The sequence below is a fragment of the Egretta garzetta genome, unplaced genomic scaffold (assembly GCF_000687185.1).
Source record: "Egretta garzetta isolate BGI_Z169 unplaced genomic scaffold, ASM68718v1 scaffold635, whole genome shotgun sequence".
NCBI lineage: Eukaryota > Metazoa > Chordata > Aves > Pelecaniformes > Ardeidae > Egretta > Egretta garzetta.
In genome coordinates, this window is record NW_009259710.1 from 458,630 (window position 1) to 483,049 (window position 24,420).

General features: G+C 39.2%; 1 protein-coding gene across 5 annotated transcripts in view; it reads right to left on the reverse strand.

The window, feature by feature from the left end:
- The window catches only part of PKP4 (plakophilin 4), a 67,966-nt gene extending 48,072 nt beyond the window's left edge, over window positions 1-19,894 (reverse strand). For all 5 annotated transcript variants that reach the window (XM_035894447.1, XM_009639023.1, XM_035894449.1 and 2 more), the window contains exons 1-2: window positions 19,766-19,894; window positions 6,910-7,022 (exon numbers count right to left, since the gene is read on the reverse strand). In XM_035894447.1, the coding sequence (XP_035750340.1) occupies window positions 6,910-7,022; window positions 19,766-19,894 (242 nt within the window). The remainder of the gene's footprint in view (window positions 1-6,909; window positions 7,023-19,765) is intronic.
- Between the last annotated feature and the right edge of the window lie 4,526 nt (window positions 19,895-24,420).

Consider the following 24,420-nt stretch of genomic DNA (forward strand, 5'->3'; position numbering starts at 1 on the left):
CCTACACTGTCTGACGCCAGGCACAGGCGGCACCGCCACAGCAGGAACAGCGCACCACCCATCGCCAGCGTCTTCCTACTGCTACCACAGAATCGTAATTCAAACTGCAGGTCTCTGGCTTGTTTGAGTATCTTTGGAAAGAATTAACAGTCCTTCAAGTACTACTTTAGCTAAATGATGCACCGCAGGAAATACCGTGACACTCACTGCCCTTTGAGCACTTCAGGCATTTTCAGAGGGTGACAGGTTAACACATACCACCATCGTGATCCCCCACAATTGTCCACTAGAGACTGCAGGTCATCTTGCATGAGCACTCGTATGAGCAGGTACCGTAATTCAGCTGACACAGTCACTTACTGTATCTCAATCTGTAGCGTGCAGTAGATGTACATTCACAGTAAAAATAACAATCCTGGTTTGTAGCCCGGTCTACTACTGGGTAAGATAGCAAGTATTTAATATATGCAGCTGAAGTCAACATTAAATTGTCACTCTTCAATTTATCACCAGAGCAACTCATCAGTAAGCTACAATTTTTTTTTTTATTTGAACATCAGCAAACTGCATAAAACCTCCACAATTCCTCAATGCTGCTGGCACTCAAAAGCTTTGATGGAGTCTCAGAAAGGCTTACAGTCCAGGTAAACAGAAAACAAAAATATGAATACTGGAGGAATAACAAGACACTTCACAAGTTTCACTCTTTTTCAACGTAGACATGCAAAAATAAGCACTTTAAATTTCTGTGGACTCAAGACAAATGATAGCACACCCTGTCATTTTAAATGAACGGTTGATGCTGCCTGAGTGCCACAGCTGAAGTGCCAAAGACACAGCATTCCGCATCAGAGACTTGTAATGATGGCCTCTGTATCTCAAGACAAGAGCTTTTGATCATCCACTCACTAAGGTAAACAGTTAGCCTTATTAAATGATAGATTGACTGGAAATACAGTGACGCTTTAGGTCCTAAAAATTAGAGTAGGGGACTGTGTGTGTGTGTGCGCGCCTCCTGAAGTCATTTGGTAAAACTACAACCTAGAAAACATGCCACACATTACATACACCTCAACGGTTGTATGCCCATCGTAACCACTATTGAAACTACCTACAAGCATGATTCTTACTGTATTTATGTTTCCAGGACCACCTGAAGTAAGCAAGTAAGAAACTGTACAAACCAGCAGGAAACACATCAACAGAACTTCTGTCTAACATGTAGGTTCAGTCAAAAATGCAAATCCGAACCAGGCTATAAAGAAAACATGAACAAATCTTGAACATTTGCTAATGGTAGAGACCAATGGTTCTGTTCTTGGTTTTTCTTTTTTTTCTTTCCCCCCCTCTCCTTTTTTTTTTTTTTTCTTTTTTTGTACTAGGGAATCAGCAGAAATGAAAGAAAAAATAAGTTCATTTCCTAAGACAATTCTAAAGTAAGGGCATTTCAAAGTTCAGTCAAATAGTAAAGACAGAGGAAGAGACACTCAGTGAGATTATTTTAAAAACATGAGAACAAACCCAACACCGTCCCTTCTCAAGGTCTAAAACAAGGTCACAAGATATCATTACAGTCTAAAACATAATAAAATAAAAAGCAGATCTTTATATGCAATTATTTGTAATACAGAGAATAGGAACTCTACAGCTAGATTAAAGAAGGTTTATAATGCAGTAAGTAAGAACTGTAACGCCTAAACCAATCACAGCATGGACCCATTTCTAACACAGGAGATTCCTTCATTCTGCAACAGAGATGGGTACCTCCTCCGAATGTTTAGCACTGGCAACTGTCCGGTGACCTGACAACCGGTTATTTTATCTAACACAGTAAGTAGTTCCTAGCTAGCTGCTCATGATGGAATTAATCATCATTTCTTCTAAATTGTTAGGATAAATGGACTATTAACATCCGTGCCCAAAATACTCTTCCAACAGCTCTATGATGATCAACTAGATCTTGATTTAAAATTATTCATTACTTAGCTAAATTGTCGAGTACATTTTATCCCTGCTTTTGTTGTACACTGAAGCTCTGCAAAGAAAATTCAGAATATCTTTTCTTAAGTACTTTTAAATTTAATGTAGCCCTTTAACTGATTTGTTTTCAAATTTCAGTAAGTGTCATATTAGTGTAAATAAACAGATAAATAAATAGTTTAAATTACTGTGATTCCTTCCCTTTTCCCACCCTGAAAGCACACTGATTCTAAAGGTAATTTTTATGGAGCTTATAATTTGCTACTAAGGTTTGGTGACATCATACATTGCAATATATGCAAACAATTTCAAATACACCTTTTGGAAATGCTGAAATATTTGATACATCACACAAACAAAATTAAACTGGTTTCTGTAAGGATAATTACACCCAGATCAGCTCACTGTGAACAGTCTTGTCAGGATAAACTTGCTGCCGCACGCCGTGGAATGCCCCGAGCGTGGGGGCGGCACAGAGTTTGGAAGTGTCTCACACGTTACTGCTCCTCAAGTGGAACAAAAGTTACACAGCTTAACGTGACGGCATGCTGGCTTTCAAGCAAAAGACTCGCTCTTTTTAGACTCCTTAAAAGCATCCTCCCATTTTATGAGGAAAAAATGTGTGACCATGAAACACAATACATGGTCATCTCACAGCAAGTTTACAGTGTTCAATCACAGAGTGCAATATTTTACTGAATCTCCTTGGAGTATTTTCTGCTACTACAGAAAGCACACACTGCATTTCAGTTGGCATTTGGAAAAGATTATCTGCTACGTAAAGTAGAGAAAATAAACCATCCTAGTACCAGTGAAACACATTTAACGTTAGAAAACTCAAGCAGCCTTCAGGTAGGCATGTTATTACTCGAGCTGACAGTTCAGTACCTGAAGTGTTAACATTTTTCTGATTACTGACTGTACTGCCAAAAGGGCTGGCGTTCTGATGAAGCCTAGTGGACTTTTGCTAAAGTGCTTGGGACAAGCTGCCATTATGAGTGCAGTATTTTACGATTACATTAGTAAATATGAGCCTTCTGGCTCTCAACACCACTCAGTTTTCACGAGTTATACGCAACAGTCAACTCATGAAAATAATCAGTCGACTGTGAGAGTCATACAGCCAGCTCCCACCCAAGAGGGTAGGCAATGTGTTCTGTCAAGTGACTACTGACCCTCGATACATGCTGATACCTACCTGCATCAGCACGTACCCCCACACACCTGGCAGCCCCAAACAGAATCCAACTGAATCACCAACACTACCATTGGAAAGTTAGCTGCGATGCTGTATCTGTTTGTGCTTCTTCATAGAAACCTGTGCATGTTATAGCATGAAACGAAAGTAGGAAGCTACACCTGAAACCTCACACTGTTTTTCTCAGTCTATCATCTCCCATCTTGCAGTGTATAACAGGGGTAAAAATATTTAAGACTTACATGTAACACTAATCATGTACCATTTCGGGCTCTTAAGAGGTTTGAAAGCAGATGGGATGCCATGAAAGATCTTAGAAGTGCTGAGCACAATATCCACATGTAAAAATAATCATGAGAAGAAATCATTTTAACAGGCAAGTAACCTGTGGGTACACAAAAATAAAACTGAATTGGAATCAAGGGCTGCAGCTGATCTAGCGCTTCCTTCTCCACCCACTACACTACAATCGCTCAGGCTCTGCAGATCTGCTCTTGTTCTCATCTTTCACACTCTCGGACGAGAGCAAACCAGCCAACTACTTTGTGTTGCTCGCCCTTACAATGTAGTTGTAATACAGGTGAGCAACAGACCAACAAACCGAACCTACAAGTACCTTCTGTTTGTTTTGCTTTGTTGATGTGCGCACACACAGTTCTTAAGGACTAGCAGCAACAGAATGAACCATGCTTCTGAAGCGAGAGTCCTTCTCAGGCACGCTCACGTAGGTGACAGTCTGATCACCGGTGCCTGCCTCCAGATGGATTAATCCAGGCGTACATCTGCACGGCCTGCACTCCATACTCTGCTAGTGTTTGGGCTCACTGCCATGAAGACTGAGTAGCTACACATACTAGCTGCAGAGAAGTTGAAGCTGGTTTAAGGCACTGATGTCGCATTTCCCCATTTCCCTCGCCAGCTGTTACCATGACTTCCCCTGGGCTGGCCCTTGTGCAACTGAGCAGTGAGCTGGCTCAGAGGGATGACTTGACTGACACCCAGAACCGCTCAAAGCCCCAGCTGCAACCACCAAGACAGGCGTATGCTGCCCCAAAAGTACCTGTGACTTCATGTCAGCAGCTGTTTTGCAAGGCAGCACCACCTCCAGGCCAGTGCTGGCTTGCAGGAACCTGGCTGAGAAGTGAGTGAATCAGAGGCATTGCTACGACCACCAAAAGCCAAAGCCTTCAGCTGGACCTCCAAAATGAAATGCTCCCGAACGTTTGAACCACGTTTAAGGAGATTAAAGCACTACCTTTGAAACAACGCAGTTAATTTCCTCAGGGACAGAAAACTTACAAAGGATAAAAATAAAAAGGCATATGCACCTCGTGGCTTAGTTTTGCTTGCTTTTTTAGTTTGTGTCATTGTTTTGTTTTTATATAAGACTCTCTTGGACAGTTTTTGTATCTGGCTGGGAGAAACACCGCTTTGCTCTCCAAATGCTTAACTTCTCTGTGTTTTGGGGAGCCGGCTGTCAGCTGTCCCTGACCAACCTCTCAACACAGCATTCAGTTTCCAAGCCTTTTCTCCATGCCCTCTTCCTGTTTATTTAACTTCTTGTCAGCCTTAGCAAAACATTTACAACACCTACTTTGGAGAAACACATGCACCTTTTTATGGCTATAAATTTGCTGCTATATTTGTGTCTGCTGTGATACTGATCTAAGAGACTGTTTTACCTTAATTCTTTCAACAACTCTTCTAACTACGCTGGAAGCAACTGGTTGTTAACAAATGAAAGCATCTAGTTCAAATACAGACTTTTTTCCCCCCAGCTTCTCACACATCTCTTAAAAGGAATATCCATATTAAAGAATAAGTCAAAAATTAACCAAGGACACACATCTCAGAACATATTGTCCAAACCAAGTTTGAATCCTACGTCCCTCAGTAATGTAGCCAGTAATGTAATGTAATTGAGAGGCATAATCTATGTCCCTCAGTAATGTAGCCAGCATTCACATCTATACAGGATCAGACTTGGCTGGGATAAAAAAATTGAGAAAAAAACAAGAACAGTGGTCAGAATACAGAGGTGTCTGTAAGAACTAAGAATATAATTAGGCTTTAATTTTAAATGCGTAAAATATTTTAACAACAACTACGGAAAATTTATGGCCCAGAAGACAAGAGCTTGAAGAGTTTATCTAGGTTCGCAAATGTACTTGTACCAAAGCATACTACAAACCAACTCACATGCTAATATTTTCTCCCCTTAAAATTCCATCATCTTTTTTTTTTTAATTCATAGAAACATCATTTGGCCATAAGGAAACAACCACAAGAGGAAATTACTCCATGATGCTGTAAATTATGTTTTCCGTCTTGGTAAATGATAGCATTTGATAGAAGGGTAAGATCTAACTCATTGCGTAGATACTGGCAGTTGTACATAATTTCAAAAACTACACAATATTATTTGTGGAATAAGCTAACTCTGGTGTTCTCTGCATGTGAAACTGTCTGGACCTGGGATGCTGAAAAACCTTTTCCTTTGTATTACTCAGGCAAATTGACTGAAAATGAACATTCAAGACTGAAAGGTGGCTGTAGGCATAAAATAACTGAGGCTTTTTACTCATTCTTCCATAGGAATTTAACTTCTTTAGCTTTCAAACAGTATCTGACCAACAGCCAGAGAAGTATGTGGCTCTAGAGGGAAGATAGGCAAGCATGAAGGGTATAAAGTAGTCATCTTGTCCATGGAATGCTTGTGAATATTTCCAAGTTTCTTAAACAAAAGTTCTCATGCTAGTAATGAGGCTGTCAAATGACAACTTAGCTGATTTTTATACATCAAGCTACTTGCTCTAAGTCAGTTGGTACACTGCTTTGTTCAAATATATTTTTAAATAATCGCCTCCTGTTCCTTAAGTTTTTGCAGGAAAAACTTTCCAATTAACTGGCAGAAATATTTATTATGGCCACAGGAGAAAACACTTCAGAATGATACCCAAGTTTACTGCTGAAAGAATAGAGAAACAAACAGTATTTAAGGCAAGAAATTATGCTGTAACCTGAAATGCAGGTATAAATGTTTTGTAAGAGAACATATTGTTATCAAGGCTTTCAGAAACTAAAGCTACTGCTCATTTAATATGCTGGAAATGAATGAGTGCCCAAACACATTTAGAGTTAAAAAGTTTGCTAACGAAAAATAAAAACTAAAATAAAATAAAAAAATCAGAATACTAGTTAAAGCTGAAATACGAAGAAAATGCTTTGCTATAGTTATTGTCACTGTATGTAAAATATATTAGGTACGTTTCATACTATTTAAGTATGTTAACAATACACTTATAGCAAGATGTTTTCCCTGAAAACAAATGAACAATAAAAGGTATTTCAGAAAAGCTGGATGAAACTAGATAGTTAATTCAGGGAAAAAAAAAATTAGATTACTGCATTTAACTAGCACTGTTACTTTGATACAAATACGTACAAGTCTACTGTATCTCTCTTTGGCTGAATCTTAAAACCAAACTTCAACATAGTTAAAGAAAAATCAAAGCTTTACATACACTCTATTGAAAATGTAATCAATGATTAGAGAGGCCTCTTTAAACTGTCCCGTAACTCTTGACAGCAAATCTGCATTTTTTTTGTTCTTCACATCTTAATGGAAGGTGAACAGCTATCAGTGAAAATACGTCTGTGGGACATAAGCACTACTAAGAAGCCCTTGAATTTATGGGACATATGAAAGTAAAAGTCATCAGGACTTGTACCTTGTGCTGGCGATACTTGGTGATTCTGCTCCAAGCCTACATCTTTCTAGCTGATTAGCCACAATTTGCCTTTCCACTTCCAGTTCTCTGGTAAGTCTTTGAAATTGGAGCTCCTGAAATTTCAAAATAAAAAGAAAAGCATTCTTGATGTTAAAAAAATGGGTGTGGATTAATTCTGAAACAATCACTGTTTCATCACAATCAAATTTCTTGTTTTGACTCTTCCTTAGTGGAATAAACTATTAGAAGATTAAACTGGGAATTTAATAGTTCTTTAAATCAGTGATTCATGCAAATATTGATTTAGCACCTGTCACAAAAGGAAAAACGTGTTTAAGCATTTGTGGATTTTATTCCTCCTGCAATTGAAATTTTTGTATCTCCTTCTGTTGCCACAATCTAACAAAATTGGTTCCTGTAAAGTCAGTCTTAAATTTCATCTATAACAGAGCTATAATGGAAAATATTGTATCTTAACCTTTCCGATTGCAAAACTTCAAATCCTAAGCTATGCTATGTCTGACTTTGGTATTCAAAACCTCAACATTTATTATTTCAAACTGGCTGAAGGTAGAGATGTGCTATTTCACCTGTCCTGATTTCAGCTTGGTCAAAGGTACCAACCTCACCCTTTGGAACACGAATGCTCAGAGGAAGACATGGGAAATATAAGCGCTGCACAGAATGTTTGTGTGTTATTAAAATCTGCAAACATTTTCTATAAACATGACACTCTCAGACGTATACTATGCCATCACGGGATGTTAGTGATGTTTTCACCCACAGCTAGCTTTTGTTAATGACAGAAAAAGATTCCATCAGAGCAATTGTATTATATTTCAAACTGATACTCTACATCCCCTGAAGTTTAAGTAAACTGTTCAATACTATTTAAAAGTAAACAAACACCAATATTTAACAATCTGATGAATCAACTTTTTTATACGAGTCAAATACAGCACAGAAGCATTCCTTTAAATTTAAAGTGCAAAGTACTAATAAGGTTTTTTTCCTGAATGTGAATCACATGATTGTATTACACAGTAGCTGCATGCCTTGCAACATTACAAAAGTCACCTTTGCTCAAAGAGTATCGTTACTGCAAACTATTCTTTCACACCTTACATTACATGCAACGAGGCTTAAATACTCACTTTTCATTAATGACCCCTGAAAGAGCTCTCTAACTCTTGCAGCTTGTAGACCTTTTCAGAAAGGTACAGCGTGACTCAGCAATGCACCCTATGGCTTTCAGCAGGCTGCAAGTACCTCCCTACCCCCACGGCGCCAGTCCCGGGGGGCTTCATGGCAGGGGAAAAGAGATGTCAGAGTAACAGTGTACTAAAAGGCTACTCTAAAACCAAGATTTACCTTGCAGAAATAGGGATAAGTTTTTTTCTCCTGACAAGACAATGAGATTATCTTGAAGAACCTCTAAACACAAGGCTAATTAGCACTCATTTCATTAGGAAGCCAGCTGAGGTCTAAGTCAAACAGCAACTGCCGCAATGCTGAAACTACTCTGTATATTAGATGACAAAAAAAAAAAAAAAGCGCGAGCTACTTCTGGAAGTGTGATTTGAGCTCCCTAGAGCCAACTGGCCTGTTAAAGTCATGCCTCACAAGCTACTGCCCCTCCCAGATGATACAAGGAATTGCAGACACTTCTGAACATCTCTGAGAGCTCACTACCCAAACTGGATGTGGAACTCGCCCACTACTGCCATAGGACACGACCACCCACCGAACAAGACTACAGCTTTCTACTATTGCTCTACTAAGAACAGTTCAACAGAACAGAACACTCCCTACTTCTGTTAAAAATAAATATGCAAACCACGGGAGCAGTGGGAGGGAGATGTGGTCTTCAGCTTCTTCCTGGCCACCCCCTGCATTAGGTTGGCATTTACTGTCAAGCTTCAGCATTAGAAAAGCTTAGCACGGTCAATGCTCAGACACGGAAGAACATTTTAGGACACCTGTCCTAAACTTGGATTTTATTAAAACCTGCTTCTAGACAGAATTCTAAAGCTAAATCCTTTTAATGCTGAGAACTGATATGAAAAGCCTCATGCACATGATAACCTGCAAACCACAGCAAATCTTCACAGGCCTGCACATGGACTAGAACGTATGGATAATATCAGAAGGTTTGTACGACGTGTAACTGCACCCAGTAGCAGAGACCCAGTCATCGCAGTCTGATGCCAGGTCTTAGCATGATTCAACTTCACGTTATACCAAAGAGGTACACGAGCACCCTGTCAGCTTGCTGTTTTGGAGACAAAACACTCAAAAGTGTATTAAGCAAAAAAAAAAGTCCAAGACATTTATAAATGAGAATTTATTTTTAACTCAAAGTCTGACTATAGGTAATACACCCATCTAAAAGCTGATTCACCAGCCAGTCATTAACATGCTAGTGAAGAATATCATGATTTCCAAAAAACATTCAGATGCTGAAGCTCTAAGTTTTGAAGCAAATGTCAGCAATACAAGGTTTTTCCCAAGTAAAACATGATGTATTATATAGCATGTAACAAAGATAAATCTTTAAAATAAACAGAATTGCACTGCTTGTTTGCAGAAATAATATAAAACATTTACCCTATGTTTAAAGCTGTTTCCCGTTCCTTACTTTTAAATCAATATTTAAGTAGCAATGTCATTGATACAAACTATGAATTTGAACACAAGACTCAAGTTGCCTATTGTTATTTATTGATTTTTTAATTAGATGAATAAAATAAAACAGATGCTAGCCATTATTTGCTTCCACTCAAGCAGTCTCTATTCATTTGCCTTTTAATTACAGGCAGAGGCATTAATGAAAATAACATTATTCTAGAGAACATACTCTTCATACATGCTATGAACCCACATTCATCGGAGCTCTCCTCCCTTTGCTCTCTCCCGCACTCTAACCCAGACCTTTACACCAGCTCACGGGTATTTCTGCAGGACGTCATTCCATCTATCGCTATCACTAGGCGACTTCGGCCATTTTGCGTTCCAGAAGGAAAAAACTACAGTAAATTACCAAATCCTACAAAAAGGTTGACATTGTCTAGAAAGCCTTTTTACATAAAGTGAATGATTTAAAAAGGAGCGTGTTACAAAGGAAACGGGTCAAAGCTCCAGTTCTGACAGTTACGATGGCAGAAATCAGATACACAAGACGGAAAATAAAATCTGGGCTTGTCAACCAAACTTGCATCTACATGATCACAGCTTTTTAAATGATGTCACATATGTCTGTGCTAAAAGCGTTTAGGAGATGAACCAGATAATTGAGATAATCAGGAATATCAATAATAATTTACATATTGCAAGTGTAAACAATTACAGGTTTAAAAGACAAAAAAAGCCCCATCGAAACTAAAAGAATGACCAAGGCAGGAGAAGTCTCCTCTAAAACACTACAAAAGTATAACAGCTACAGAAAATACTATTTTTTTGCAGCACAGAAAAGAGATCAAGATAAAATACAGAAAAAGAATGTGGAAGATATGCTGTATTTTTCTCATTGCCGTCTACTTTCTTTATACAGTATTAACAGGGATACAGTTTCCTTCCTACCCTGCCTGAATTCAAATTCTTCATCTGGAAAATAAAGGTCCACTCAATTCCAATAATCGCCTCAGATTTTTGAGGATTTCAGGCAATTAAAAAAAATAGGATTAGTGAGATTTCAAATCACAGAATGGTTTGGGTTGGAAGGGACCTTCAAAGATCATCTAGTCCAACCCACCCCTGCCATGGGCAGGAACACCTTCTGCTAGATCAGGATGCTCAAAGCCCCATCCAACCTGGCCTTCTTCTTCTAGGAATGAGGCAACCACAACTTCTCTGGGCGACCTGTTCCAGTTCCACTAATCGTAAAAAAACCCTTCTTCCTTATATCCAGCCTAAATCTGCCCTCTTTCAGTTTCAAAGCGGTGCCCCTTGTCCTGTCACTACAGGCCCCCGTAAAAAGTCTTTCACCATCTTGCTTATAAGCCCCCTTTATACATTGAAAGGCCACGATCAGGTCTCCCTGGAGCCTTCTCTTCTCCAGGCTGAACAAGCCCAACTGCCTCAGCCTTTCTTCCTGGGAGAGGTGTTCCAGCCCTCTGACCATTTTCGTGGCCTCCTCAGGACCTTTATCCTTCTTAAAAACGACTGTGATGTCCCCCTTTTGCCAGTCACTGGGGTCTTCACCTGACTGCCGTGATTTTTCCAACATGCCGGAGAGTGGCTTGGCAACTACATCAGCCAATTGCCTCAGGACCCTGGGGTGCACCTCATCAGGCCCCATGGACATGGGTGCTCAGGTTCCTCAGGTGGTCTCAAACCTGATCTTCACCTGCAGTGGGAAGGATGTCATACCTGCCTTGAGGTTCAGGGACTTGAGAGATGTGGGAAGCGATTACCATTGAAAATGGAGGCAAAAAAAAAAATTTTTTTTACTTAATCTCAGTTACTTTAACTGAAAGCAACATGGCAGGAAAAGGGAAGACCCCTTTTCTTTTTCTGCTGATAATTGATATTCTAACTTGATAGATAATGTCTTAACCATATGCAGCTTGGTCCCCACAGTGAGAGTGTAAGCCCTGTGTGGAAAATCATACAATTTGCTTTTGACTGGCAGAATGATGCAGTTATACATTTAGTATTGGACTGTTGCATGGCCTGCCCAGCAGAGTTCCTAATACAAACATTTTTTCTTTTAAAAAAACCCAACATCGCAGTATAAAATTGGTATAGGTAACTGGCAATTTGTTACATCAGATGTGCAATGTAAATAAAAAAACCCCAAACCCTATTTTTTTTCCTCACACTGCAAATATCCAAAGCCAGTTAAAACAAAAGAACTATACTTCTATTTTTCTTGGGGTTGGAAGAGGTGAATGCAACACGTGAACAACATATCAATAAATTTTACTTAATTTATTTATACTATGTTTAAAAAGTAAAACTAAATAGTATTCTATCAGAAAACCTGTGCTAAATAGAAATAAGAGGAAAAAACCACCAAGCCATCTTCTGAGGTACTTGCACTGTTGATTGCAGACCAACACCATCAGTTGTCTATCTACACTATTCTTCATAACTCTGTATTTGGTACTGACAAAAAAAAATAAATTACAGTGCACTGAACTGCAAAGGTATAACACAGACGCAACTAATTTGCCATTTTAAAATCACTCTGATGCTTAGGGAGATCTAATGTATTTTTGCAAGTGGAAGCAAAGCAGCAAAACAAATTCAGCTCTATTTTCTAGTCTGAGTAATGTTCCTACATGTGCAGCCTGTGGTTCCAATGAGGTAGCAAAGGTTACATACTTTTTGAAACAATGAGTGCTGACTTTTTTATGTCTCCTCTTAAATTTGGTATCTGTAGCTGTAGTAGATATGTCTGAAATACCTGCATAAATACATAAGAGGGATAATTTTAGAGGTACCATCTTCTTTACAGCTGGAATACCTCATGTTTTAAGCCTTTTTTTCTTTTAGCTTAAATGATCATATTATTATAGAAAACTAAGTCCTAATCAATTCTAAATAAGTGCATTGATCACCTTCATAGCTTATGCTTCTTCCAATGACATTTTATAGCACTCTGAATGGACACCTCCCATCGCGTGTTTATCTATCAGACAGTATATTATCTATTGCAGGAATTCATTTCTCTAGCCAGCTTCTCTGAAAGCAGTGGGAGAGCACGCTCCTCAAACAGGATGCTCCCATACAATGCTAGCTGCTACCAACACAGAGAAGCTGCTGCCCTAGGCAAAAATCACAATTACCTGATTTTTATAGTACTGGCTTATGACAAAAATGACATGACAGGAGTCAAATAAAACAATTCATAAGCTCGTTTTCATTTGCAGAAGAACATCTATGTAGCAAGAACATACTAAAATTATAGATGTAGATTAAAGACTGCACTGCCATACCACACCAAAAGGACCAACCAAATCTTCTGAAACAGACACGCTGCAATGCCTTGGCCAGAGCTACTTTTTTTTTTTCAAAATTATCCAATATACATTGAGGGACAAAAAAGCTCTACAATTCTGTTTACCTGTTTAGCAGTAACTACCTAATCACCTCCTGACACTACAGGTTTTGTATCCATAACCTAAATTCCACTGCAAAACCACAGAAGATATTTCTTACCATGAAGCTACAAAAAATGCTGGCTTTAAATACAATAACATTTAAGGAACAGGTAGCACATACATGGTTCAAGAAAGAAGAAAGCAACTTGCTTTGGAAAGGCAATCATACAGACTGCAGGCAAACAAGCTTCCATGAGTGAAAACCAAACCCCACCATATTTTATAGCTGTGTAATTTCCTTTTGGAGGCTGAAGTTTCTGGAGGAGGGACAAACCCTGCACGGGGTGTCGACGTTGTAGTGTGTACCCCAAGTGACCAACAACAGCTCTTACTTGGCAAGCTCTGCATGCCAAGTGGTAATTCATCTGCAATGATATTGAGATCTCACTCAAGGAGACAATTCAAGGTCTTCGCTGCCACAAGATGCAAGTTATACCAATCCTGAAACCAACATACTCTCTTCATCTGAAAGCTGAGCACCTCTGACAGGCTTGTGGCTCCCTAGTAAGTGAAAATAATTGCCAATACACTATATGCTGGGCTATTAATAGCAAATATTTGAAAACAGGTAAGTAATGGGAGTGTAATTTATATGACTGACCATGAAAACACTCATTCTCCTGTTGCAGGCTTTGGATGATAAAAGAAGGTTTAGAGGCAACTCTGTGATCCCATTATGATACCATGTTGCAGAGATCCAACCTTTTCATTTTTGTTAACAAGTAACTTTTATCCCTCAGTAACATGGATGAGAATGAGGAGTCTACATTCACAAAGTTGAGAAATAAAAATTACTTTCTTCCTGCCCTGTTTTGATTTGAAAACCTGACAAAACACAGGTAACTTAAAACTTCAAACAAATGGTGGTCCAGTTGGCTAACTGAAGGTTTTCTGGTGACAGCTATGCAAGAATCAGCAGCAATGGCACAAGCAGTGACGACAACTCACAGCTGGTTTTGAATGGTACATGCCTGGATAGCCAGACCAGGATTTGGGGACACCTGAGTGAGATGATGCCATTCACAGAGAGATGCATCTCTTGGAGCGTCTTGGCTTCTACCAGTTCTCAGTGGTTGCTGTGGTAGAAGACAGGGCTAAGATGGGAGGTTATTTCAAGTTGTAGCAACACTGGGATATGCCAAGTTGCTTCAATTGCCAATATCACTGTCTGTGTTAGCTGAACTATGAAATGTTTTCCTAATCATAAAAATGTTGCCCGTTGAACAATTCCGTTGAGCATCTTCCAGTAGTTCAGAGTTGATGATCTAAGAAAGCGTAGCCTACATTTAAGAGGAATACTTTCACCTTGCATTTAGTATTTCTCATTCAACTGCAACATACAGTGCAGAGACGTACAACTCCCATTGCCTATGAAAGTTCAAATGGTGCTAAAGAAAGGCTGTTACATTTTGGACATTTTTATGATACAAATGTGCAACAAAGAAGAGGACAAACAATTAAGTTTATTTATACCTTCTTCACATCAATCTCCTGCACTGGTCTATTCAGAGTTCCCTATATGCTTCCAGTTGCTGTAATTCAGAGCTAGATCAAGCAACTGACTACTTAAAAACACATTGTGTACTGTATTTTCCCAACATGAATATCATACTGTAGTGACCTGGCCTAATATTTAAATTCTCTACCAGAATCTATTAAGAAAAAAACCTGTACTTGTAGCTAACCATATTAGATCGACCTTAACATTTTACATAAGAATAAAGTCTACTCAAACACAACTGCATTTGCATGCTTCCAGCATCTCAGTATCTTCCAAAATAGAAGACAAAAGATAAAAAAATGGGACAGGGTAAAGAGAATCACAGATAACAGGATGTGAAATGACACAGCTACAATTATGGGCTGATCACAGTTTGTATTCAACAGCAGCAGACCATTAAAGCCCTTAATACTTTTATGCCTGCATTGTTCACTAGTCTGGTAAAGCAGTTTAGTGCCGCTCTGGCTCATGAGGGATCAAAATTTAAGCAATACACAGAAAGCTTACTCTTAATCAATGGTAGAAAGGAAGAATGCCACTTGAGGTATTCACTGACCACATTTGAGCAGCATCCTCTTTGGAAACCATTTGTTACAATGCTCGGCTGTTTTAAATTGGTGCTGAAGCTAAGCATACCATTCTGCCAGCTGGTGATAGAGTTCAGCTGCTGCTGAGTAGATAGGCTGGGAATATAAACATAAAAGTGTTACAAAGGTGTAAATACTCCAGTTATTTCAGGGGTACACACGGTTCTAGGCAGGCTCTTTTTCAAGGGGAGTTTCTCCTCAGAAGCCTAACAGTACATGCTAGAAAGAAAAAAATAATTTCTAGACCTTCATATGAATAAAGGACTACACAGAATTTTGATTAAGGAAACGAGTTAGTCATTTCATCTGAGACAGGAATGGCATATATTTTGTCCTAGAGTAAGAGCCTCAGGAAGTGGACTTCTCAGACTTGATTCACCAAAACTGGAAGTGCTTGTAAACAGCAGAAACCATAGACTTCAAAGCTCTGGGATTAAATAGGGATGAATGATCTATGCAATTGAGAGACTCTATTAAGAGAGTTGGAAAAAACTCAGTTCTTCCAGTCATTCAGAAAATGTTAACACTCACACAAAGTCCACTTAATAAAAAGTACTGCCTTGATTTCAGAACTGATACACGTTTATACCTAACTGATCACTAGATGCATACACATCAGAATTCCGAAGTGAGACTGTTCAACGTTTGTGACTAATCACTAGAAGTGCGCTTAGTAAGTCTTTTTTTCAGGTATCTTGTTGGACATACCTACACAGTCAGATGACAGAGTACTTGACATAAAGCACTACATAGCTGAATTGGTAAAGAAATCTCCCAAACTTAATATCAAAGTCCTGTCATTCTAGTAAAGATGTTTTTAAACATGGAATAATAAATTCTTTGCTGTGTGGAGAACGTATTCTTTCCTCCACTTCCATCTGAAAAACGTAGGGTTTTGCCTCCCCCTCTTTTCCCCCTGCAAACCCTGTAAAAAACATGTCAAGAACTATGTAAAGAATTTTGTACTTAAACAATAAAGAAGAGAAAAAATCGCAGGCTTTCTGAGGATATGATACGGTTCAATACAGTTCTACAAAAGGAAAAGGTTTTGCTGAATTGTCGGACAAAAGTCAACACTTCTAGGAAAACACTTAGGAGAACCCAAGAGATTTATGAATATTCATCCAAAAGCATATCCAATCATTCTTACTCGATTGTCACCTATTTACTAAAGAAAAGGTGAAAAGCTGTCCTCCTTTAGGTGTCAAAGAGGCTAGCCCAGAGAACAAAGAAACTAAAAAAACCCTGCTACTGCTGCAAGTGCTTCTCTCAGCAAAGAAATTGTAAACAGCATATTCATGCCACTTTGGAAACTAGATCGATGGGTAGTTTTTCCTGCGAGACCTTTTCTCTCAGCCCAATCACTGAAAAGGAAAACTAACATGCTAATCAGGAAATTAAATTCCAAATTATCCCATTTAATCTTGCCAGTTCAGCAGCAATTCATTCCAAATTCAGCAGCACACAGCGTGCACATGTAAAGTAGCAGTGATTTCCCAAATCTACCTGAAGTCGTTGGCAACCAGCTGCCCCTGCCAAGAAGTTACTGCTATGATGCTGCCCCTCCAGTTTGTAGAAGTCGATTTACTTTTAATATGGATAAAATACTCCCTACAGAACTCAACTAAAGTTTTATCCAAGTACTCCCCAGGATTCAGAAATATAGACACACATATCTCAATGCTTTAGTTTTACTTAAAACTAGTTTCAGCATTTCCTACGATACTTCTATCCATTATAGCATGGAAACTTCATAACATTTTAGAAGTGAAATACAAAACCAAACCACAAACCACTTCCAAAACAACCCCATAGAAAACAACCCCCTCCCCAAACCAAACCCAAAAAACCCACAACCCATCACCAAATCTACTAAAAAAAGAAAAGTCCAAAATATCTTTCAGCTTCATTACAGTTGGCCTTAGGATTTCCCTGCATTCAGAAAGGAATTCCTGTGGTAGAGATGCAGCTTACAGTCAGTCCTTCCCTTGACTTTCCTCCAGAAGTATATCCACTAGTGGATCCGCAAGCAGAATAATTTAACCTGGTAAAAGAACTATCTCCCCTACCCCAATCACAGCCCTAATTTATACTGATCAGGGATGTGTTTTCACATTAAAACAAAACTTATGCATTGTCAGAAAAGTACAAAGCTGTAGTAATCTAAATTCCATCACAGATTACACTTGTGCTGCATGTATTATTTTATAACATGAGAAGTGAATTGAAATGTTTTTTTCCTAAAATGTAATCAAGGGAGATTTACACAGCTGTCTGACAATTCTGTCTCAATGAGACTGTCAGAGTTCAGGGGACACACTCTAGTTTGGTAAAAAACCTGTTTTAAATTGATTTGGGGTCATAGGAAAACGAAACAAATGGAGATTTTATTTAAAGTGGCTTGTAGGGCTCATAGACTAATTAGTGCAACTTTTTATGTAATCGTATCTATGCCACTATGGTAGAAAACTTAAAAGGCATTCAATAAATTTATTGACCTATTTCAGAACTACTGTACTAATTTTTAAAGTTTTTAGTAAGTCAAAATCTTGCACAACTTGACAAGTAATAATAAAGGCTTTGCTGAATTGTGTTCCCACTGTAATAAGTGTTTCTGAAGTAATGAAGTTAAGGTGTGGCAACTCTGTTTTACAAATACAGACCTACTGCAAATAAAGAGATTCCTGTACAAAAGGAAGTTAGGCCATAGCAAACAGCATAGTAGTTTCTGTTCAAGCTTAAAGTAAATAACTGTACTGGAAAATATTCTGTTCTGGGCTTTCTGCCATACAGGAAGGGTGTTGGATATGTCAGTGTCCATAATTATTATCAACAGAAAAAAACACCAGAAAGCAACATTTCAGCTCTTAATTCCTTCACGTTGCCATTTTCAAGACTGAAGTACAATTTACATCTTCCTCCCCTTTGTATTCATTTTAATATGTCCATACATTTTAAAGTTAGGCTACAGTTCTGAAGTTTGTGTTTCAGGAACCATAAACACAATTTTATTTTTTCCTTTCATCAGAACTGAGTTACATAAATGGTCCACATATTTAACAGTCCTTCTACGAATGGAAAGAGGATGATGAATGGAAAGAGGATGAGGTTTTAACCTTCTTTTTAAAATGAAGAAATATTCCATTATAATTTTTTCTCTAAGAACAAGAAAAGATAAAAACATTTCTTGGGTAGGGAAGGGGAGGTTAACAAATGCCTTTTTACTGTATACTTATCAACCCAATATAGCCAATGCTGTCATAATTGTATGTTCAGTTTAAGTAATCACTACTGCATCAAACGCCACAAAAGCAAATCTGGACAGCAAGCACAGCAGTAAGATTATTGGCTGGTGATCACTAGCAATTACAGTACTGTCACTTAGTGCAATGCTGCTCATCAGCTGAGCTGCCATTATGAGCATGTTCTTTGTGAAATGCAAAATAAAATGGACCAACTTAAAATCCCCACAAACGTACTTTAAGCAAATGAGTTCTAATTGACATTTGTGATAAGCTCATATGGCACAGGGCAAGCTACTGTCTAAGATGATGAGAGGAGACTCAAGATCACTAACTCAGATGCCTGTGACTACTGTATCTCAGTAACCTTCAGCATTAATATCGTCTGCATTAGAAAATGTAGTATTAGTTTTAATATCACTAAGAAATTATTAGGGTTGCTACTGTCACCTTAAAATACCTTTGAAACTATTAATTTAGGCATGAAAATGAAGATCCAAATTTCATCACCCTGCTGAAAATTTTCCTTTAAGACTGAATGTCCTATGGGTACGAGATCTGTTTATTTCAAGACCATGTAATAATCTCACCCTTTTAAAAAATATTAATATGGGACATGTGAGAACCAATACATCAATTGTTTGCATTCAGAGTTAATATCTTGAATCAAGTACTGATTTATCTTAAAAGAAGTTCTGAAACAGAGACAGCAAAGCAGATTTATTCTGAAATTCAGATGTTACAATTATGTATTAAGCCAAGAAAGATGATCATTATTTCTAGTTCCGACAATGAAAGCCAAACTATTACTTCTCTCTCTGTGTTTAAAAAAAACCAAAAACAACCAAACCAAACCCCAAACCCAAAAACTTTACTTAGTAAAACTGCAGGTTTCCCCCCCTTAGATTATCTTTACAAATTAGGTCTGAAAAACGTGTTGCAGATTTAAAATATATTAGTACCTTGGTATTGATAACTGAAACCAAACTCAAAGTTTAAAACCCATTCTTTAACAAAATACAATTAATCATCCAAACCCTTTACATGCAAACGTCTGCAACACTACACAACTTTGCAGCATGCACAAAAAGGACTGGTTCTCAATGTTGCATCAATTCTACACCAGCTTTTCTTTTCTCTTTTTTTAAAGAATAAACCTGCATTTCAAGTATAATTTACAGCAACAGTGCAAAATACATTCCAAGAGATACAGAATACCATAATGATGCTTCTATTCATTGCAATTAAATGAACCCTTTATATTCAGATTCTAACATTCTGACCCACAAGATATACTATACCAATGTTAGGGCAACACATTTTAGAAACAATGCTGGTCTTTTTCCAGCGATGCAATAAAAGACAATGGTTAACTCCACAATGCATAGTGAATTTCTGAATTGCTGAAAACAAGGCATATACCTGTTCCTTTACAGAAGCTAAAATGGTAGTGGCAGTAGTCTCTGGTTCCATGCCCGGGCCTGTGGAAGTTTCCTGCGTTGTCTGGGGCAGACCCTCCTCCACCATTGGGGTCTGCTCAGGGGCTGGCATTTTGCCTGCAATAACAATATTTTAAAATAGTTTACGTTTTGAGCCAGTGACATGTAAGAAAATTCAAGTTTTCAGGATTATAAAATCTTTTTTTTTTCCTAAAATCTTTCCAAAGTTATCCAAATTAGCAGAGAACTTTGTATTATCAACATCAACATATGTTGCTATTACTATGGTTTACCTTCACAAATTGAAATCAGAATTACACACAGAACATGAGGACTGGGCAGAAGCAACCAGGCAGCATGACATTTAAAGACTGTTTTTAAAATAATATTTCGTGGTGGTTACTAAAAATAGCAAGTCCAAGATGTGTGAAAAATACTAGTGTTAAACATTCAGAACGCCTGGATCAGTACAAGTTTACCACATGTGCAGTTTTTAGCACAGAATAATGACATGTAACAGCAGAGTACTTTGCTGTTAGGAACAAACCATGGAAGAGACTAATTATGGTAATAAAAAGTTAATGGGAATAATGCTTCTAGTGTTCCTTTAGCAAAAGAGGAAATTAAAACACTAAAGTTAAACCAATTGCCCTGGGCTATGGATAGCTGGAAAGGACAGACAGGATTAACGTTCAAGAATCCCAAGCCTCATTATCGCAGAGGCAGCACACCAACAATTCCCGTACACGCAAAAAAGGCAATTCATTTGTTTAACTATACAACTCACTATTAACTAATATTACAGAGATAGTTATGAAGTGTGTTTACTACTATGACAGCAAGTAAGTGGCATTGATATAGTTTCTGCACATAAACCTTGCTTTCATTTCCTTCAGAAAAAAAAGAAAATAAAACTCGTGAGGTCCAATGTTAAAAGTAGTCAATATTTCATTTTAGATTTTCATAACAGACTCAATATTCCTAGAGGAGAAAAACATGAACAGCATCTTCCTTCCCTTCATTTCACAAGGAACAGCTTATACTGCAAAGAGGCTCCAAAGCCGGGAACTGACCCACAAGACTTCTCAGTCCTCACCTGTTTCAACCATGACCATCCTTTCTCCACCACCTGCCTTCTAAGTGCTGAATCGCCATAAAGCTGAGCACACACTACCCTAAAAAGACACAGGACAAGCTACAAGATCAGCAGCTGTGCAACAGAGCTGAGCATTTCTGATTTGGCTGGAAGAGTAGTTGAGTTGACCCTCAAGGGATCTCTTCTGGAATCACCCTATGGGATCACTCGCCCTCTTGGGACATTTTCTGTGTTGGCGCCTATCAACAGAGGCTGAGTTCAGGCAAAGCACCATTCTATCAGAGGACTTCTGGCAGAAAAGGTGAGTGGAAACGAGAGATGATGTAAGAAAAAGTACTTCCGTTCCGCTTCATGTACAGTGGCACACACACCCCAAGAGGGACGACTCTGTTCAGGCTTACGTGCCGCTTCAAGTGCATTAGCAGGTGGTTGTTATTAACCATGCTGTTCTAGTCTGCTAAGAGAGCTGGTAACATGGTTAATGGGCATTTTCACATCAGCCACTGAGGGAATCAAACAGCAGCTTCAGAGAAACTAAAGATGAGTGATGAGAGGCAGTGGAGCGTCATGGGGGCAACATACGGTGCAGGAGCCTGGTCACCCATCAGCTTCTACCATTGCAAACGGAAAAAGCAAAGCTGCTTCCAAAGCCACGTGAGAGCAGAGCCCCGCTCTGGCTCGGTTACTGCTGGAGAAGGGCCTCTCCTCTCCTCCCCTCCGCGACCCCACCAGTCACACAGGGAGACCGCCCATTAACTTGAAAGGAGTCTGTATAAAGAGCCCACTCTCACCTTACATCCATATTGCATTTATCTTCTGGAACAAAGAAACATGAATTGCACAAATAGCACGCTGCCAGGTTTCCGGCACCAGGACTGCAGAGGGAAGCCTGAGCACGCTGGTTTAGTGACACAAAGAGCGACCCCTTTTCCTTCGTCCCTCACCTCTCCTTCCAACAGGACCGAGCCACCACCAATACGAAGACTACACTTAAAATAAACCGATTTAAGTCCAGAGTCCGTGTCTCTGCCAGCAGAGCGGCAGCCCCCCCGCAGGCCAGCAAAGCCCCCTCCCCACCTCACCTCCCCCTGAGAGAGCAGAGCCCCGGCCGCGGCTCGGGCTGGCACCGGCCCTCAGCACCCGCACGGCCACGGCGCAGCGGTGGGCTGACAAAGCAAAAGACATAGCTTTAACGTGTTGGGAAATAAAAGTCTATTCTTTTAAGGTTTTACTTGTAAAAATCAACTCTTTCATCAAGCTGTAATAACCCGAAGAATCCGAGAATACACGTTATGATTCCCTGGGTCATGCCCGATTTTTTACATCACTTTCCAGAGTTCTTTTATGGCTAGAACTCAGTGTTTTGGGTTTCTAAATGGACTGTTAAATTTGCAAGCATATCACGAAGTAATAAAACTACCCAGTCAAGCTTTTCCTTCATTTAGGAATATTTGCTAAGTAATCCAAAGGCCGAACCTCAAAAGCTCTAACAAGTTACACATGAGTTTCTTTCAGAAACAGGCTGCTTTCCTGCCCATACATCCCCACGTGTTCTCCTGCACAGTAACCAGGGGAGTGGCCACTGTGCCTTGGGACTGCCAGGTGAGAAACACAAAACACAGTGCAATAGGAAATGAAAGCAATCTTTAAAATAAATAATAAAAAAAAGCAGCACTGAATTCTCAAATATGCATGCCTGTTGCTTTAAATCAATTAAATATTTAGATGGTTTAACCCCAGTGGGCAGCTCAGCCCCACACAGCCATTCCCTCCCCCCCCCCAGTGAAGGGTAAAAGTAAAAAAACCCATGGCTCGAGATAAAGGCAGTTTAATAGGGAAAGGCAGAAATAATAATAGTGACCTTTGGTCACGATCCGAAACACAGCAGCACCATAGGAGCTACTATGAAAAAAATTAAACTCTATCCCAGCCAAAATCAGTACAACATGCCATCATGGCCACACTTTTAAGTTTCCAGTTCTTTCCAAAGGTTTAACTACAGTTTACAGAAGATAAATTGAGATACCCTAAAAGAGGGGAAGAAAAGCACAGCTTTTCTTTTTTTCTTTACTTAAAAACCAAACTTGACTTTTTGAAGCTTCTATGATGTGCCACAAAAGTACCATAAAAATGTAGTGCCGATTCCTTGCAAGTGATCACTCTCAAAGTATGTTGTCTAAATGAATGCTTAAAACTGGACCAACTAAAAAACTCCACAAAAATATGATCTAATGAGCACAGATGTGAGATGATCTCAATTTGTCTTTTTCATAACTTTATCTGTCACTCTGTTCTCACCACAACACTGTGAAATAACTCTTCAACCTAGCTGGAGTAAACTTCTGTAACCAGTCAAGAAAACGTACATCTGAACTAGCTGGGAAGTCCAGTTGTTTCTCTGAACAGAAAATATACCCAATATTGAGTCTCTAGTAATAACACTCAGATGAAAACCTATCAAATGAATTATTAACAAAGATGTCAGGGTTAAATGTATGTCTACCTCAGTGTTAAGAGGTGTAATTAGAGCGCTATACCCTTCCACATAGGCGTAGCTGGTTTAAGCACTGCTCTTTCAATTAACACATTTCTTGGCAAAGTTACCGATTTTCTAATCTCCATTTCAAGATTAGACAACCGTTGGCTTTGATCCTACAAACACTTAGGTACATACTTAAGCTATCGCAGATGAGCGTGCTGGTGCGCTCCGACCTCCGGCACGGCCAGGCTGCTGCCAGGCGCAGGAGCTCCGGTGAGGCGGTGCAGGGAAGGAGGGAACGGGGAGACGTGCTCTGAAGCCCAGCCCCACAGAAGACCCCGTCCCCACCACCACGCTCCGCCTCGGCACACCAACTGAGGAAAGGAACTCACAAAGTCAATGTAGATTCTCATATTCACCTCACAGGAATAGGAAATACCAAAGGCAGGATTGACATGAGCCTTAAAATCAGGTACATGTAAAAAATGGGAGGAGTTAATACAATAACCTCTTTCTTCCTTACACAAGACTGTGATGTACTGGCTGAGGATACTTCCCGAGTTGTGTTACTCACTCCTTTAGGTATGACTAACTGGTTCATTACTGGAAAACAAGCAACCAGACTTCATCCCTCAAAAAATTAAGTCCACAGTTATATTGCCTGCCTCGTGTGCCATGGCCCAGCAGCTAGATCTCACCCAGAACGGGAGGCTTTGTTCCTACATCTTTCCCTGTCTGTCCAAATCCTCATCCCCTCCAACCCTGTGCTGCACTATCACAGCTACTAACCTGCGGGGCTGCTTTCTACAAACCTTACACGTGAATGAATCAGACAATATCCACCGGTACCATTTATAAATGCACCTTAGAGCTTAATTCTCAAATTGCTCCTGCACGTTAAAGACACCAAGATCTATGTAGCCATAACGAAAACTCAGAAAGCGTATTTTACTGTTCTACTGCTTTGGGCCATGCGTTTCAGCATATCTTACATAGCTCCTTAGAATTCCTGAATGGGAGAGAAAAGCTACAGACTTACAAAAAATGCACGAGAATTGAAAGA